Consider the following 19055-nt stretch of genomic DNA (forward strand, 5'->3'; position numbering starts at 1 on the left):
CATCAGATTACATTTCTGTCAGCTTTAATGTTAGAAACTTATTTTCCTTAATTACTCCAGTCAATCAAAAAGGAGAAAGTAATTCTTTTACTTTTCTTCACTGAATGCATGGACTGAAGCAGTGGAGCAACTTTGCTTTCAAAAGAAATTACTGTCCCCAAATGCACAAAAGTTAACACAAAGCTCCAGTCTCACAGTGAGATCTGTGACCTGCATGTCAGGGCACTGCCCAGAATTGAGATCTGCTTATCATGATTGATGCAGTCCCAAACTGACATGAAAAGGTGGAATCCAGCATGATGTGGCTCATTGACAAAACTCCTCTCCCAGTTCTCCACAGTTCAAACACAGTCTTCCCTTTTACCTGAAGGCAGCTTCAGTTTTAGTCTTCCTACCGATGTAAGCTAATAGGTTGTTCTTCCTAAAAAAATAAGCACGTATGCTCATTAATTCTGGAGTTTTTCTTCAGGAGATGCATCCTGAGCTTTGGGAGTCACACCAGCTCACACAGCAAGCACAACTGCTTCTGTAACCACACAGTGGAATCATTTCCCCCTCATACTAACAGAGGAGAAATGAACAAAACTTAAACCAAACTTTTTTAAAAACAGGGAGAACAGAGTAAAATTTTGAAGTAACCACAGATGCCAAACAACAGCAACCCAACAAAAATTCATTCCCCTTTCCCACATATTTTTTATTTCTCCAATGACAACATCAGAAAAGCTCCACTACAGCTGTACTTCTATTTCAAAATTTTGAGTTGTTGTTGTTTCTTCTCAAAATACAGCATTACTTCATTGGACCAAACATCAGTATCTGTGCTAGAGCAGCATCACTTCAGCACATTTTTACTGCCAAATGCAACTCTATGTGGATGTTAAAGAGGCTGCAGTACCACCCATCCAAACACTTGACTTTGCTCACTGCAAACAAGGGTGATGCAACAGCAGCTCGTGTGTTTTGTAGTCTCCCCAACTCCACCTTCTGTGAGACGGCAAAGAATTACATAAGGAAATTATCTGAGCTGCAGGGAAAGTTGTAATGGCAACAAGAACAAAGAAAGAACCAGATGCAGTCACTCTCTGGATTACAAGTTCTCTTGTTTGGCTTTCACACGTGCAGAGAAATGTTCAGCATCACTAAGTACATAACTTTTCAATGCCTCTCAAGGGTTACCCACAAATCAGCCACACAACCACTCCAAAAGAAGCCTGGAAGTTTTCTTAGCACCTATACCCTGATAATTATTTCCAGACACTTTAAAAGGCCAAGCTAATGATTACACTTGTAAGCAACAGTGTGGATTCTCCACAGCTGGCAGCAAGCCTTTCCTCGGCTCAGTTCTGCCTCGTTGCTATTCACCTTCAGGAGCAGGAAGCCCAAAGCCCTCGGGAGAAGCTTCAGGCACAGCTAATGATTATCCACAGAGGTGTGAGAGGGCCAGGAAACAGCCCCTGGCAAACAACACCCCCCCACCCCCCCCCAGGAAGACAGCAGCATCTCACACGGTTTCAGACCAACACTGCCCAAACACACCCTTGATTTCCACTTCCTAAAAGCCCATTTAGAGCCACCCTTCGAGGGCTTAGAGCAACTGTCTGCTCCTGGAGCAGTGCTACAGCAATACCTCCAGTGACATTGAAGAGTTACTTGGTGCTGAGAGCTCAGGAAAAACTCTTTTCTCAGTCCCAGGAGCCTGCAATGCTCTACACAGGAGCTGGTGAGACAAAGCTTCACTCTGCAGAAATTCTTTGGCAGGAGGATAAGCACTGTCTCCCAGAAGATGACACCAGCAATCAACAATATTTAACTTCTGGGTGAGAAACTAGGGGTTCTGTTAGAGGCTGCCTGGTGGCCCATCTCATCTTTCTCCCAAATCACAAATTAAGTTAACTTCAGAAAACTCAAGAAAGCCTAGAAAAATTATAGCCAGGGTTGAATAATCTCCCAGTACTTAAATACATTCCATATTGCCTGACCAGACTTTCCCTTTCTTACATTTGCTGTAGGATTACAAGGAAGGAAAGAAGTTTAGTCCAGTGCTTTGAGAGCCTTCAAGGAAGCTTCAGATTATTTGGGCCACCACTTATCTGTCACTCCAGGATTAGGCAGCTACAGGCAATGAGGAAATGTGCATCAATGTCTCCATCAATTTAATTGACTTGTGAATTGTCTAGGAATGAAACACTGCTGCCAAATGTCAGATTCCAGAGAAGAACCTGTCCCATGGCAGAGGCAGGAGTCAAACCAACAGCTACAGCATCAGTCAACAAGAAGCAGCCTTGCTCACACACAGGGTAAGCACACTGCAGAGAATGCCTGGAGATTTAAAAATGGGGGGAAAAAAAACCCAAGGGTTTCTTCCCTCCCCAAACAATGAAGTGCAGTGAATTCTGCTTTAAGACAGCTGTACATTAAAGGATTTACTTTTTCTTACCATCAGGAATAAGGGTGCTCAGAAGAGCTTGCTTAACTGCAGCTCAGCCACCCCAGGCTGGCTCTGTGTGGCACTGCACAGCCTTTATAAAAATCACCATCTGCCTGATGTATGAAAATCCTTAAAACCTCACCTAGAACTTCATCTACGACTAAATCCCCTCCAACCTGATCTATTCTGTGTGATCCTGTGAAGATAAGTGCATTTCAGAGTGCCAAAATGTGGCACTCTGTGTGGATGTGACAACAGCACACCTGGACAGTCACAGAACCAGAACACGGTCCTTGCTCCCTTCCTGTCACCTTCTCAGGAGCCAGCACTACCCAGGCTGTTCACCTCCCTCTGCCAGCACCAGTGCCCCAGGGGAGTTTGTAGGGAGCTGTTTGGGCCTCTGGGTCACCCTCAAGGAAATTCTGCTGGTGGGAGTACCTGGTGGTGTCCCCAAGCCCCAGGAAGGAACTCCTATGGATGAAGTGAAGGGTCAGCAGCTCACCAGCAACACCTCACAGAATGCAAGACACCAGCAAGGGCTGAGAGGAGGGACAGCCCATGGAAACCTCAGAAAAACAACCACCAGGAAACAGTAACACTCTGACTACAGCAGGACACCAAATTAGCATCCCAAATTCAGCAAAAGCCAGAAGCCCCCAGTGTGACTCTTCTCACTCACACAAAAGCTGGACAATGCTTAAAGATATGAGGTCACAAATGTCTACCCCAGCATGTGCTGGTGATATGGATACTCATGAATTATCACTTAAATTATCTTCTCTTAAAAAGAGGCCTTGCTAGAAACAAAAAAAGTCCTGAGCACAAACCTAAGACAACATATAATAGCTCATCTCTGAAAACTGATTTGGCTTCAAAGACCAAGCTTTATAACTGGCTTACTTTCTATCTTGACAGCATGCACAACGTGAACTCACTTAAATACTGAGTGATTTTGAATTTTCAGACACAAATCTATGCTTCTTGCTAAAATTAAATAAATAAAGCTACAGAAGAACAAACATGTTTTCCTCCTTCAGTGAAGGACCTTTCCTCGCCCAGCTGTGTAACTGTACACCCATACATCTTCATCTTACTCTGAAGTTGAAAACCCACACAGTTTATCTTGCCTGCTCAGAAAATGGGTCTAAGTGAAAAAGATTCTGGAGTTCAAACAAAATGCTCTAAGCTATCTCCCCATGGCTTGCAGAGGGAGGATTTTTTGCACTCTAATGCAATATTCATTAGTTATTTGCCTCCTGATCTAGGGTTTCCATTTCAAAAGCTGTTTATCATCAGTGTAACATTTTGAAGTGACTGGAAAGCAGAAGTCTGCTTACAGCTGGGAGGCTGCCAGGTGAGCAGCAGAGCTCCTCCATCCCCAGTTCCCACTCTGCAGAGCAGCACCATAAGACCAACAGTCCAACACTGCACTGGTCTTTATGGTGCAGCTGGGTCACTCCACAGCTCCAACACTTCTCTGAATTACTGAAGCATCTCTGATACACCATTACTAAGTCATGTGCTCTGTAAGTAAGATGGAAAAAAAATCTAGAGGATACAGTTTGACAGAACACACAGTTAAAGATTTCCAGGTCACACAGTTGCAGGATCTTGCAATATATTGTGTTTTTTCTCATTTTGTTGGTTTGTGCAGTGGTTTGTTCATCAGTAGCTGTCTGAGTGGAATGGCGTCTCTGGAGCAAACACTGCCATTCCCATCTTAATATTAGGCAAAGACATTCTCAGGCCTGGGAGATCACACATTTCAAAGTACATTAATGTCTTGGGAGTTGAGGATGGGGGGGAAAAAAGAGAAAAACACAAAAAAATGAAGCACATACACAGAGCTCTATGTTTGTGGCACATTTAAAACTCCAGAGTCTCCTTTTAGACAACCTCTGAGAAAAAAAAAAAAATCAGGCACATTTAGATACAAGAGATAGGACTGATCCCTAAAGTCAACAGAACATAAATTTATTAACCCACATCAGAATATGGCTTGTGTCTTCAGGCAAATTCAGGTTAGAGTACTGCACTGCCATCCCAACTAATCAGAGCAGGGTAAAGTACCGATGTAGATAAAAAATAACATCATCATGTTTGTCTTTAACAAAATTCAAGTAAGTTTGGATTCAAACCAGAACTGTTCATTCTCCTTACATGACAGTAAGCAGACATTAATGTCTATTCCTACGTCCCATGACTATAACTGCAGTCAAACATGACATTCAGGACTTCCAAAAGCATTCCATTTGGTGCGAGGCAGCTTCCTCAGCTTGGAGTAATGAGTGATTCCACAAGTTAGCCTATTGCATTTTATCCACACCTACAGAATCCAGTATTAAAAACACTTTAATAAATCCAGCAATGAAATCAAGGGAGTATACCTGGATTTTGATACTTCCTAGAGGTTATAGAGCTCCAAAAGCCTGGTCCCTTGTCCTTGCTACTCACACAGCAACACATGCCTGGTAAATTCACTTGAACTCCACACATGAGAAGGGTTTTTATCAACAGCTCATTCATTACCCAGCCAGCCAAAGGAGAGCTCTCCACCTCTGTAGGTAACAAATACAGATGAAAGCAGTGGGGCTGTCATTCAGCAATTCCTTTCTCAAATGATACAAACTTTGTGTCCTACACCCAATGTGGATGTAGACCTTTAATGGTGGACAAAAGCTGCCTTTGCAGTTTGAGTCTTTGACTTTAAACATTGCTATTTTCTTCTTCTTTTGGCATATAATTTTATTAGGTCAGAACAGCTCGTTCTCAGGCTAGTTCTGTAAATCATTTGCACCAAAATTAATCACATCAATATATGTACATTCAGACCCACCCAACAGTCTATATTCCCCACATAAAGCCAAGCCAATTACACAATGTATCTAATGCCATTAGGATATTTATTACACTAATGGAGTAGATTTTCAATTTCTGAAACAGTCCACGAAGATTATGTATTATTTATTCCCACAGATCTTACTCTTAGAGTCATGCCCATATAATTGGCATTTTTTAGTGTCTGGGGAATTTACTTATAATGCCCTCATGATTCAGAGATTATCCTCATGTTGGTGTCATCATCATGCAGATTAAATTCAAATGTACAAAAATAATACACGGCTGAAGCAGCTCAGTTTCACCACTCTCAGATATGAATGGGCTTCAAATCCCTCTTTTGAATCAGGCACAGGGAGATGGGGGCTTAAGTCTCTCCAGACCCTGAGGGATCTCACACTGGTCAATCACAATTTATACAACAGCACAACTCAACTACTTTGTTCTAAAGTTTGCAGAAGCAAATCTCGTCAGTGCCACCAGCTGGATACTTCACTTCCATGTGTCCCTTTTCTCTCCACCTCCAAGCCCACTGTGGGATCAGGAGGTGAGTGGCCTGCTGGCCACCATCAGGCTCTGCACAGGCCAGGTAAAGCTGAATGAGTCCAGCCTGTGAATGCTGGGATGCAAATGCCAGCTCCAGGTGTTGGCCATCTCTCCTTCAGGGGCCACAGTTTGAGGTTGCAAAACTGCAACAGCAACATGAGCCAAATGTGCCTCCAGTCCCATGACACAGGACAGTTTTAGCAAGTTTGGATTCATATTTCAAGCCTTGGAAATCCCCAGATGCCACCAGGGTCTGACAGCCACCTACAGAGCACCCCTTTGTGTCACTAGTGGCACCCAAGAGCCATTCCAAAGGCTCTGAGCTGAGACTGTTGCAAACTGGCACTTCTGACTTGGTTCATTAGAATCACCACTTCTGTTCTCCTTGTTCTGATCATGTAACACCATGGCAACAAATGAGAAGCTCCAAATTATATGCATGACTCTGAGAGGAAGTGCATAGTTCCTGTATATGCAAACTTTGATCTACTGCAGGATGGTCAACAGCATCTGTTACTCTAATACCCCACATTATTACAGCCATTTAGCCAAACAGATCATAAAAAGATTGTTGCATTAGCCATATTCCTGGCAGAAATCCAGGGAAGCTGCTGAGTGGCTATGACCAAGTACCAACATAAATCCAAAGGACGTGGAGTCCTATCTGGTGATAGCGGGGGCTAAATTCCTGCATTCTTCACTGGTAGGAGCCTTACATTGTTATTTTCAGGCCCACATTTTTAGCTACAATATTATCCATGTGCACTCTAAAGAAGGTGACACAAAGTGACATGCCATATCCAGTTACATATGTAATTGCCAGTCCGACCATACCCAAGTCTCTCACATTTAAAACCTGCTCTGAAGGCAATTTGTGAAGAGCTGTTTTAACATAACACAAATGTAGCAGAGTGGCACAGTCTGTGTGCACTGTACAGCAACTCCAGAAATGAAAGAAAATCCAAAAGCCATCCTTTGACACTGGCAAAATTCCTGCATGAGGACACAGGGCATGCCTAGGAAACTCAGATATTGCTCCAGACAGAGCTATGAAGAAGTGTTTGAGGCAGAAAGAGCAAAGAGGGGAAGAAGGACCCCCAGTTTTAGCCTGAACCCCTGAAAATATTGAATGAAATGCCAGGGAAAAGTGGAGGCAGAGGGAAAAAAAAAAAAAAACAACTTCACTCAGCATTATGAAATGTCATTTGTCAGTTCTCAGCCAAAAGAAAAAAAAAAAAAACATTTTCAAGGAATTAAGAGATCTTATTTTAACAGTCAGCTTTGCAACAGGACTAAGCCTTTAGATAATTCCAAACACACACAGTGGCTACAAAAGGACAGATAATTTTCCCCTTACACAAAAGCTGCAAAGTCTAAACAATTTGGTGAAAAAGTGGAAATATTTCAGTCTGCCAGTCAGAAGAGCTGGGTTGACCTCCAGCTTTCTTCACCTTACCTATACTCCCTTCCCGAGTCCTTCATTTCAGTAGAATCATGGATTGAAAGTCCAGTACATTGTGAAAGAGGGATCTCAATCTGGGTATGAAACACACAGCTATGCAAAAGATACTGGTATGATTTGTCAGTGACAAGACAAATTTGTAGTCAGTACTCTGAAAAAATCTCCTTCTGGCAGGAGAAAAGCAGTGCCACTCTTCAAGCTGGTTTTCCATGTTTTAGAATTTACTGCATGCAAGTCTGAGGAGAGATTTTCACCTCATCCATCTAGCACGGGTGACATCATTATGCTCACAGAGTCCTCCTGCAGCATCTCTGACAGGCTCTTCCCAGCAATTTTCACTGGCAAAAACGCCTGAAGGTTTGTGTCTGCAAGAGGAAGGAAGCAAAGCCCCAGATTTGGCTGAGATCCTTTTCTACCACGACACTCACTGCTAGTGAGTGTCATTTAGTGTCAATAACCCAGCTTGCCCTGCAACAAGTGTTTTCCAACCCTGCAGTGTGGTGATGGACTGTGTCCCCACAGAAGGGGCACTGCCTGCTGAGCTCCTCTGAACACCATTTTCACAGGGCACTGACAGACACACAGCACTTACAAGAGCTGCTAAAGCATTTTCCTTTGCTGCCAAGCACCAGTTACTCAGCAAACACCTCAGTGAATTATGGACCATTGGAGCATTACAACAAATCGCTTTGCTTTTAAGGAAATGTTGCTTTTTAAGTAAAGATCCGTTGAGGATCTGCACTTAAAAAAAAAAACAAAAAAAAAAAAAAAAAAAACAACAAAAAAAAAACCCTCAGCTTCAGGGGAAAAGACCTGAGCAAGGAACTGAAAGGAAAGTTCCCCTACCTTCAAATTCCACAATCATCATAACCAGGTATTTTCCCATGTCAGTAAAAGCATTTATGATATTTAATGATTCAGCCTGGTCCTCTCCTGTGGTATGTTACCCCAATTTAGAAGGATTTTCTCTGTGAACAACATGGCCCTATGCTTATTTTACTAGTTAGCAAGCAAATCTGAATTCAAAGCAGAAAACCCACCTTTATTTTATTTATCTCTATTTTAAGGGAAATTAAAGAGTAAACTCATCACTGTATTATTCTAAAAGTTGCCTTAAATACAGAATATTTTGAAAATGTCCCAGTCTCAAGGTTGAAAGTGCCAAGATAAAGTACCTAGATTTTGGACTGTACTCTTAACTTCCAAGCATTAGTGTTCCACTTCATAACACCTTTTATTAAATAAGCCCCAACGTCTAACTGTCCTGGGTCAACACAGGGCAGCTAGAATTAAAATAAAAGAGCTTCCTTTAGAATTTCATTACTGTTTTAACAAGGCTCTAACAAGCATCACTCAGTGCCAAGCAGCTCTCACCCTGCTAATCAATATTTTCATTATGATCCTCATTACAGCACTTACTGCTGTTTATCAGTCAGAGATAACCAGCTCCCTGGGTAGTGAAGCACCTGTCCAAATTACCCACAGACCCCTTAAGTGAAAAATATTGTGCAGTAACCACGCTGAAACTCAGTCAGCAGCAAGTTGGCTGTCAATAAACAGAACCTGAAACAGCTCCCAACCCATGGAGCTCTGCAGCTTTGGGGAAGGCTCTGTCAGCTGGAGCAGCCAGGGATGTCCCACCCCAGTCCAGGGGCAGCCAGGGGTGGCACAGCTCAGCCCAGGGGCAGCCAAGCATGGCACACCCCAGTGGTGTCTGCACAGGCAGAGGCTGATGGCTCAGTAAAGCTCTGCAGGCACACTGTGACTGGCCTTGGGATCAAGGGGAGGATCTGGTAATCCCCAGCCTCAGACAGCACAAGAGCTCTTTGGGATGAGGCACTGGGGTAGAATTTCTCTTTTGATGTGTGAGTGTAGCCTTGAAATAGCAGTGCTATATATCCCCCAACTGGATTGGGATAATTGGGCAGCTGAGGGTCTGACATGCCCCTGAGAGGATTTACATTCTCCAGCCACCAGCAGTTCTCTGGGACAACAACACCCTGTTCCTCTCACATGATGCAGAGCACACCTTGTACAAAGGCATGGCCCAGCCTCCACGATAAAAATCCAGACACTGGAAATGTTCCTGGGACACAAATGAAGGCAAATCTACATCCGTTACATGGCACCCCTGCTCCTTGCCCACACTGAGTGCATGAGGAACACCTCAGCATTAGAGCTACATCACAAACTGGGTCTCAGAGATGAGAACATGCCCCTGTTATTGGGATTTCTACTCACAAGGAAAGGATGGACACTGGGAAGTTACACTGCTAAATGTGCCTGTGTGGAAAGATTAGCTGGAAGTAGCAATGAAGATAAGATGAATTCTCACCTCCTGCCTGGTGTGGAGCCCTAACTGCGAAAAGGAGGTTTGCTGCTGGCAGCACACACAGCACACCTACACAAGCCACAGCCAGGGGAAGGCACAATCACCCCTCTTTTGGGGATTTGAGACCCTCCATAGCTTGCTCAAGAGATTCAGCAGCACAACTGATGCCTGGCAAGGAGACACAGCAGCACAAGAGACGAGGAGTCTGCCCATGGGGTTCACATACCTTCTAATCCAGTGGAATATTTGCAGGAGACTGGCAATGCAAAAAGCATCTGTACAGTTAGAATTATTAAAAATAACAGACACACACACAGTGAACCTAAAACTCTTCTAATTTGTAGCATTCAAAGTGTTTTCCCAATGCTGAGTTAATACAAGTTGTCTGTAAAGAAAAGACAGGACTGAGATGATTCCCTAGGAAAGGGAGCTACAGAGTGCCTCCTGTCCTCACACACTAACCCCAAACCAAAAAGGAAGGCAGTGGGGTACAATGGAGCACTGCAGAGTGCAGTGTGTAAAATGCCAAAATTGTAGGAGCAGGCAGGAGAAGGAAGCAGGATCAAGTCCATGTTTTTAGTGGTAAAAAGCCTTAAGATAAATAAGGCAAGGATTCGTGCAAAACTGGCATTTATTGCCACTCACTTGTATTTCAAGACAATCTTTCAAACTCCTCAAAAAAAAAGGCCCAAATTTCTAACACATTTATCCCATAGTACTGATTAGTAGGGGAGTGTTTGTGTTCACACAGGAAGATCACATGTATGGAGACAGATTATATCTGATTTAAAGACTGTTATTTTTGGAGCACTCTCTCTTACACAGCTGAAAAATAACCCCACAAAAAAAAAAAAAAAAAAAAAAAAAAAAAAAAAAAAAAAAAAACAACAAAAAACTGAAAGCATAATAGGGAAAGGAAACAGTCAGGATGTGAAGCATTACAGAGAAGTCAATCCAACAGGCACACCAAGAGATCAGCCAGCCTTCCAAAGATCAGGAAAGCTGATGTGCCAGCAGCCAATTTTTGAACTATGCTAATAATAGGTCAGTCAGCAAAGCTGATGCTGTACATTCAACCAAATCGATGTACAAGCTGCAGGCATGAACACAAGAGACTTTTTTTAATTAAAGAGGCAAAAAAGAGACAGCAGGCTGGCTTATGGCTCTGTTTACTGCAAGCCCTGCTCATCTAGAAAACAGACACCAGCCCAGGAAGGCACTTTAGGGGACACAAGTGCCTTGGACACAAGCTTTCCTTACTGAGCTATTTAAATTGAAAATTGTAACAGCCAAACAGTCTCCAGCAGACTGATCATAAAAATCTCTTGCATAAAAATTCAAGCCTCCAATTTTTTTGTAACACTCGATATTTACATCCATCTACAGCCAAAGCTTACCAAGCCTCAGTCCTTTTAAACAATAGGCACCCTACAATCTCATCTCTCTAGGAAAGTCACAACCCATGTTCAATAGAGAGCAAGGAAAATATTCTCACATGAAGTAAAATGTTAGGATTGTTCTCAGTGCCTGAGAACTCAGCAGCACATAAATTTGGTTGACTCCAGAGTCACCCTCAACTTTTGAGGTTCTTTGGCTTCCTCACTTCAGCAAATGGACCCGTGCTTCAGATTAAACCAGACATCTCCTTTTCTGTTCCTGCCTCCTGCACAAGAAGGGAGATATTCAGCAGTGGGAAATGCTTATTAGAGATCTGTGTTTGATGTAGTACCATTTCCCTAATGGGCCTTGAACAATTTCCATGTTTTGAAAGCAGAGAGATTTCCTTTAAATCATCAGCCTGATGGGAAGCTGACCTCCATGAAATATTTCCTCCCATTTTGACTGTGACAATTCCCTACCACCTTCCCAGTCTTCTTTTATTCCGCTCACATGCCAATTTTTAAGTTGTTGGGGGAAAAAACCATGAGCTGTTCTCAAGTACCTAATGCTACCATGGTGCCTCCTGATGCCACACCTCAAATTCATGAATCACAAAGACTGCAAAACCCAGATTATTGGCTGTGACACCACTATTATTTCACTGTCTGCTTCAGGTTCACTCCCAATTTCCAGTGTCAGTAAGAAGCAAAATCTCACATCACCACAACTCATTGTCCCAAGGAAGCCCCCACCCAGATTTCCAGTGACAAGATTAGCAGGACCTCCACAGAACAATCTCTACCTTCCAGGGCCTGAAACCCCTTATCCTTAATTTCCCAACTGAAATACAACAAGCAACCCTGCTCTTAAAAACCAGGGACAATCCACTTTCAGCTTTGCACTCAGTTCACACGTGCAGGAATGGAGCAAGTTTAGAGCAACACCATTCATTAATCAGTTTTATTTCCCTTCAGTAAGAGAGGATTATGATCTGATGTCAAAAGTGTCCTATGGATAAAAAAACTTTTCCAGTTTCGCTATTATTTCCCCTTGTGCCCATCTGACACTGGAGAATGTGCAGATGCAAATTAGAGTTTGTTTTTTTTTTGGTTTTACAGAAGTCCATGGAGAAGCCTCAGAAGTAGTAGAGCACTTGAGAACACAAGGCATCTCATACAGAATTTTAGAAAAACCCAACAAAACAACCCTCCACAAGTCTTGCTCGTGCCTGGTAGAATGCCAGGACCTGGACCCAAGTAATTCCAACTCCTGTGTTCTACAGCTGAAGCAAAGAAAAATCTGCTTATAGGACAAACATGACAGAGGCCCATGTATCCAACACTCACCATGAAACAGAATTAACACAAAGGGATGGTGGTTGCTGAAATGTTAAGGATGCTGCAAGAATGAGCAAGAAAAGTGAGATTTTTCACTGCACAAGTTAAAATACTCCTTTATATGGACACATATGCATTATTTTTTCCTCATTCAATTAATCATATTTACAGTCCCAAGATTTTTAAGGGTTTAAGTTACTTAGCTTTTTTTTTCTGTTTACATGCCAGAGAGAGAAGTGTGAATACATGTTCAATGCACTTCTTGGATGTTTTCAGTGCTGAGATGCACAACTAAGTAACCTTGCTCTTGAATTAATTAAGCCAAACAGCTGAGATTTCGAGTAGGTATTTTTAAACCTGGTACTAGTAAATATTCCATTCTCATTAAATTATTAGGTGTATTTTAAATATTGATATATTAACTTCAGTCTTTATTGTATGCTTGTCAAATGTACTGTAAAGCATATACAGAGGTAAACATTTTTGATTCATAGGGCAATACAAATACCAACCCAACTGTTTTACAGCTCTGCTTCAAAAATGACACAAAAGAACCCTCCTACATAAGAGGCAAAATCCCCAGCAGCTGGAAAAATGCCACATCATCTTCCATTTGGAAGAGGGCAATGGGATTGCCACAGAATTTACAAACATGCTGAAGCCAGACCCAATCCTCCCTAATCCTGCCTACCGCCCTCGGGCTCCCCTTCCCACACTCCCTCTGTCATCTGTGCTGGGTTTTCAGGCCCAAAGGAACTCAGGATCACATCAGGACAGAAGAAGGGAGAGGACCTTCCAAGTCAGAAAAATCCTCTCATCTTTCATCCTAAGGAACCACTTTGTGCACTCTCACAGCACAAGAGAGCTCCAGGCTCCTGTGTCAAGTGCATATCCTGTGGCTGAGCTGCAGCACGCTGGCACCAGGTCTGCCAGGGATGCTCACACATGAAAACAGGCCTGCTCCTGTTAGAGGAGAAGCTACCCCACTTTTCCCCTTGAAAATGTCATTAAAAAGGTGAAAGGTGGTTGTAGTCAGGTGGGATTGGTCTCTTTCTTCAGGCAGCAACTGACAGAACCAGAGGACACAGCCTCAAGCTGCACCAAGGGAAATACAGGTTGGATGTTAGGAAGAGGTATTTTTACAGAAAGGGTGATAAAGTTCTGGAATGATCTACCCAGGGAGGTGGTGGAGTCACCATCCCTGGATGTGTTTAAACAAAGCCTGGATGTGGCACTCAGTGCCATGGTTTAGTTGAGGTGTTGGGGCTGGGTTGGACTCAATGATCTTGAAGGTCTCTTCCAACCCAGTGATTCTGTGTGAATTATGTGAGAATTCTGTGGAAAAAATTGTACAGATCAAGCCTCTCTGCCTTGAGATACTCTCATCCTGTCAGTCTGGCAGGAATGGCTGCCTGTGAGTATTTCTGTGGCTTCACCATCCCATTTTCCCTCAAATACACTTAAAGTTTGAGGTAGGAGTGGTGCCCTGTACACCCTGGAGCTAAAGCCCTTGGCTGGGGCTGTCCCTATGCTCAAATTGCAAAGGGCTGAGGAGGGAAGCTCCAGCCCCACATCCCCTCCCACAGAGTATCAGCACTGGCAGTAGCTTCTCAACAAACACTTCCTTTGGACAAACAAGAACATCATCTGTTTACAACAGACATTAGAAATTGCTGCTGACTCCCAGGAACTGGGCACTTATGTGGAGTTTCACAACACAGGCTGCTCAATCTCTTCTCCTGGTGCAGTGGGTGAGACTGGGTCTGCATCCTCAGTGTTTTCAGCCTGCTGCCACATCACTGCAGCTGCCCAGCTTTAAAAATAAAGGGGAATAAATCAGTATGTGCTAGTGAGAGAGAGGACAGCATATTAACCATCCTCAGACTTTTAAACCCCTAAATGGATCCAGCACAAAAGCTGCTTTCCTCCTTTCCCTCCTTTTCTTGCACAGTGTTAGAATTGCACTGAGTCAATGGCTAAGTGCCTTCTCCCAACATGCTTTTGATTGCATAACAACTTCCAGACAAAGGATGCAGGCGTAGTAATGCACAAACTGGCTGACAATACCTTTTTCTTCTCCTAGTTTCCTATGCATCCATTTATATATTTATCCATAGACAGAAATCAGTCTTTGTCTGGCTTTGCTTTGCTAGCTGGGCTAAATACACCAAGTGCTTCCAGCCTCTGCTCATCTCCTGAAAAATGCTTTTGATTATGACTCCTTTTTACTCTAGCTGACTCTCTTCACCTGGGTAAATTTTGATTTATCTTTCTTCCACACTCATGACCAGAATAAGAACAAATGGAAGAAATGGCATTCCATGTAAAAAAAAAAAAAAATGAAGAATTTGAATTATGTTTTAGTCAGGTTATAAAAATATAACACCACAATGAATATTGTCTGGATTTGCTGCATTTAAGAAACATTACCTAAACAATAAGATAAGTAACAGACATAAGTTTGTCACATTAATTAATTTTTCTTTTAAAGTCCATGTTGACAATCATTCAAGTAATAATACGGAATCAGCCAGCAGTCTGCATACAGATGAAGAAGAAAATCTTCCAGAATTTTCAGCAATAAAAGAATTTCATACTAAAAATACAATTAACATCAGAAAGCTGTCCTGCCATCTGTTCAAAACAAAAGGTATCAAGTGTTCTTGCTATTACCAGAAAATAAGGAAATGCTGTGGATGCCTTGATCTTGGAGGATTACCCCTACAGATGACAACAAGGTAAGCTGAAATATGCAAATGCACAGTGAGCATGTCAAGATGCAGGACACCACATGGGTCTCACCCAACTGCAGGATTGGGGCTTAAATGAAATAACTTAACAGACTTTCACACACAGAAATTGCCACCCAATTTAAGTTATCTTTCACATGTGGCATACCCTAAGTGGAAAGTATCTCCATGGGGCTAAAACTAGCAATCTTGGGTTGCCTATGAGGAGCATACAGCTCCTCGAAACTGCCAACTGGTACTACCTTTTTTATCAGAAAGCTACAAGGGAAAGCAAGTGAACCATGCACACTGGTCATGGATGCAAAACCTAACCCTCATCAGCCTTTTGGGCCCTCATCTGCTGAACTGCAGCACCACCCAGATCCCCTGAAGGGGCTGCAGACCCTGTGAGCATCAGGAGAGCTCCCATTGGGGCCAGCAGCACCAAGGGAGGGCTGCTCTCCATTTCCACCACAGTTCTGGGCTCTGACTGCACCAGGAGCAGCCTCAAAGACTGCCCAAACCCACTGCTAGACAGCAAACACTGCATATTATTTGCCTTTCCCTGCAACAGAGAAGAAACAGAGGAGGAAGGGAACAAGAAAACAATGCCAGAAGCAGCTCAACCAGCCAACGAGTTCAGGAAAGCTGCAGGGCTACAACCACCAGTTCTCTAAGCTAAATAAAAATACAGCACAGGGGAGTGGTTTTCTGTTAGTTTTGTTTTTCCCTCCCAGTGATTCGTGTAATTTTTGTGTAATTTTACTCATAAGGCAACAGCAAGCAAAGGAGGCAGATTCCTGTTTTAAGCAGCATACCATTGTCCAGGCAGTGATTTACTGTTTCACAGGGTCTGGCAAACAGGACACACAAATGGCTTCAGGGATGGCTGCTGCTCAGGCCTCATCTCCACACCTTTTGTAGTCAGCTCCCAGAAAAACATGCCTGTTCAAGGAAGCTGGCAGCAGTCTTCTCCCACTTCATCACTTGCTTTAGCAAGGCTTATCTTTCCACACACAGAAAATAGCAGGCTTTGCTCATGACAAAAGCAATTGCTTAAAAAAAATAACATAGGGAAAAAAGAGAAAGTAATCACATAGAGGGTGTATGGTCCTCATATTTCTTCACATAGTTCCGCTATCATCACAGGATGACTTCACACAAAGAGAAGGAAATTAAAGAGGATCTCCTATATAAACCTCCTTTCTTCATGTATTTGCAATCTTGCAATCAACGTGAACCCAAATACTCTGTAAAAGCAGAAAATGGCATTTCCTTTCCAGTCCTTGCACTATCAGTACCTCAGTAGATATATATTTACTTTCTTTAAATAGGCACTGCTAGAATGGTGTTTAGAAACAAGCTTCACCTAGTTGCCATGAATTATTAACCAGAAAAAAACCCCTCTTGTTCTTTACAGAGTCTTGATTTGCAAGTTTAAAAATCAAACTGACACTTAAACCTCTTGTATAAATACCCAACCTTTAAAAAATGCTCTGAGCATTAAAAATACATTTTTTCACAAATATGAGAACAACAATTCTATAAATAGCTATTCTTCACAGAATTGCTTCAAGACATTGTTTTTACAGACAACAGTAGGAAACTGAAGGAGGTCTTAGCGCCAAACACATTAAAAGTGAAATAAACTCTCCAATCAACTCTGGGTTTCCACTTATTCTTACAAAGTTCATCGTTATTTTTTAGCTTATACAATTAGTTTATGCAAGGGAAGGAACAAGCTAAAAGGCTGCACCATGTCCTGGCACAGCCACAGGATCAGTGTAAATCAGTCACAGCCTTCAGCTTCTCAGGGCACTCACTTGGCTGCTCCAGGCAGTAATTTAAACCAACTCTGCCCTGTCAACAGATGAACTCACTGTTACCCACCACAACCTTGCAGGAGCACAGGCAAAGACAGGATTTTCATTAGAAAATTAGAAAATATGGTTTCCAAATAGACTCACTCCAAACCCTGCTCCATCTCCTCTCAAAAGCAAACACAGGAAGATAAACACAATCTAATGTAACAGCAAAATGCCTCCTCAATGTGCCTGCACATTTCATGGCTGCTGTCTCCTCAAGCTATTTTTGTCCTGGTATCTAAACAAAATCAACAAGAACTCCCGAAAAACAGCTACACAACTGGTAAACCAGGTTTCTACAGCCAGAACACTACAAGCACACATTCAGGGTTTTTGGCAGATACTCATACAAGGCCAAAGCTCAAGCACTACCAAGTTCAACACTATTTTCAACGGGAGCCAGTACAAGCACTCACTTGATAAGTACTTGAAAATTCATCGCTATAACGAGGAGAAACTCACTCAATTCCCAGTTTCAATACAGTGTTTTACAATACCAATTGCAACACTCATTTTCTATTAGAAACCTGTCTGTGAAACAAGCTGCACCCACGTGCTCAGGGTGCTGCCTTCTTTCCCTGTGTTTCCTAGAGTTTCCAGCCTCCAGCAGCTGGGAACATGGCAGTGGTGGCTCTGAGGGGTGACAAGGATGTGGAACTGGGGCAGGGCAGTGATGAATCAGGCTGTGAGCTTTCCCAAGTGCTCCCAGCCTCAGCAGTGAGCTCAGCACACCGGAATGTTTTTGAAAGTGTCCAGGGAGGATCAGGAAGAACTTGGTGACGTGGCCCACCAGGCACGGCCAGAGAGCACGTGGCTGTTAAGGAGGAAGAATTCAAAGGGAGCGGGGGCCTCTGGGAATTCTGCCATGCACAACAGACAAAATCCTCAACGTGCAGAAGGCAAGAGAAACCACAAGCCAAGTATGAACCACAACAGCATCCTAAATGGATCTTTCCTGTCCTTGCCAGGACAATTGTACACCCCACTGGGCATCCCAGCATTAACATGGCTGGAATTTACCAAATCTTCCATCCAGCTCTCCAAGATTTGTGCACCAGGGATGAGCCACAGGCTCATCTTTGCTCTCCGGAAAATAAGCTGATAAAATGTTTGTCTGCTGTGCCAGGACTGCACATCATACCACAGAGAAAAGGAAGAATCATTCTGGAGGTGGAAGCTTTTCTCTTACCTTATTTTGATCTGTCCAGTAGAAGAAAAATCCCTGTGGGTCTGTTCTGAGGATAATTGGAGTCACAACAGTGGAGTCCTGGCAGAGAAAGGACAAACAAAAAATCCATGTCAGCACACAGAACACATAATTATGCACAAGCTGCTTTGCCATCCATGTTAATGAATTACAACATCTAGAAATTACCCTGAAGGTATCACTAGCAAGATGTCACTGAAAGAATTTAGTATCACCTGCCTCATCTCCATTTTTCTGACATAATGTATTTCCATTGCTGTGGAGACAGCACCTAATAACTCCAGACTTGTCAAGACGTGGAGTTAACCCAGAAAAGCTGGAAGTGGATGAAGTTAAATAGGCATAACACCCTGAATGTCAAGCTAGAGCCCACACAGTAAAACATTACAGTTAAGTGTCCTCTGCCCACCTTGATCTGACTTCACCTTCAGATATCAACATTAAATACCTATAAAATTTACTTTTACAATGGCTGAATTTGCCTAGAAAACATAGACTAGCATTCTTTGCCTTAAGACTTTTGTCATTAAAATTTATCTTTTTTTTTTTTTAATCAAACCATGAACATTTTAGTAATGGGAATATATCTGTATTCCACATCACTTTCAAACTGGTTGAAAACCTGTCTAATCTGGTAACATCCATAGCTCAGGTCATTTAAAACCAGACCCATTTCTTAGCATGCTGAGCAAGGCAGCCTTGTTACCTACAAATTCATGTCTTCTGACTGACAGCAATATCTGACTCAGGAGACATGAGCTCTAACCCAAGCCTTTCCAAAGGTGGGAGTTCATCTCATCTCTCACATCAGGCTTCCCTGGTGCCTAACAATAACTGACATCAGTGCAGCCTGCTCCTAATAGGATTTCTCCTCTCTTTCTCTTCTATTTTTCACAGCATCCATAAAGACACTATTATCTCAAGACCC

General features: G+C 42.8%; 1 protein-coding gene across 4 annotated transcripts in view; it reads right to left on the reverse strand.

The window, feature by feature from the left end:
• PLCB1 (phospholipase C beta 1) overlaps positions 1–19055 on the reverse strand; it is a 354862-nt gene that overhangs the window by 312003 nt on the left and 23804 nt on the right. For all 4 annotated transcript variants that reach the window (XM_053937775.1, XM_053937776.1, XM_053937774.1 and 1 more), the window contains one exon: positions 18110–18187. Coding sequence is in view for 2 of the 4 variants with exons in the window: in XM_053937774.1 (XP_053793749.1) it covers positions 18110–18187 (78 nt within the window). In the remaining 2 variants the exon portion in view is untranslated. The remainder of the gene's footprint in view (positions 1–18109; positions 18188–19055) is intronic.

The sequence above is a fragment of the Vidua chalybeata genome, chromosome 3, assembly GCF_026979565.1.
Source record: "Vidua chalybeata isolate OUT-0048 chromosome 3, bVidCha1 merged haplotype, whole genome shotgun sequence".
Taxonomy (NCBI): domain Eukaryota; kingdom Metazoa; phylum Chordata; class Aves; order Passeriformes; family Viduidae; genus Vidua; species Vidua chalybeata.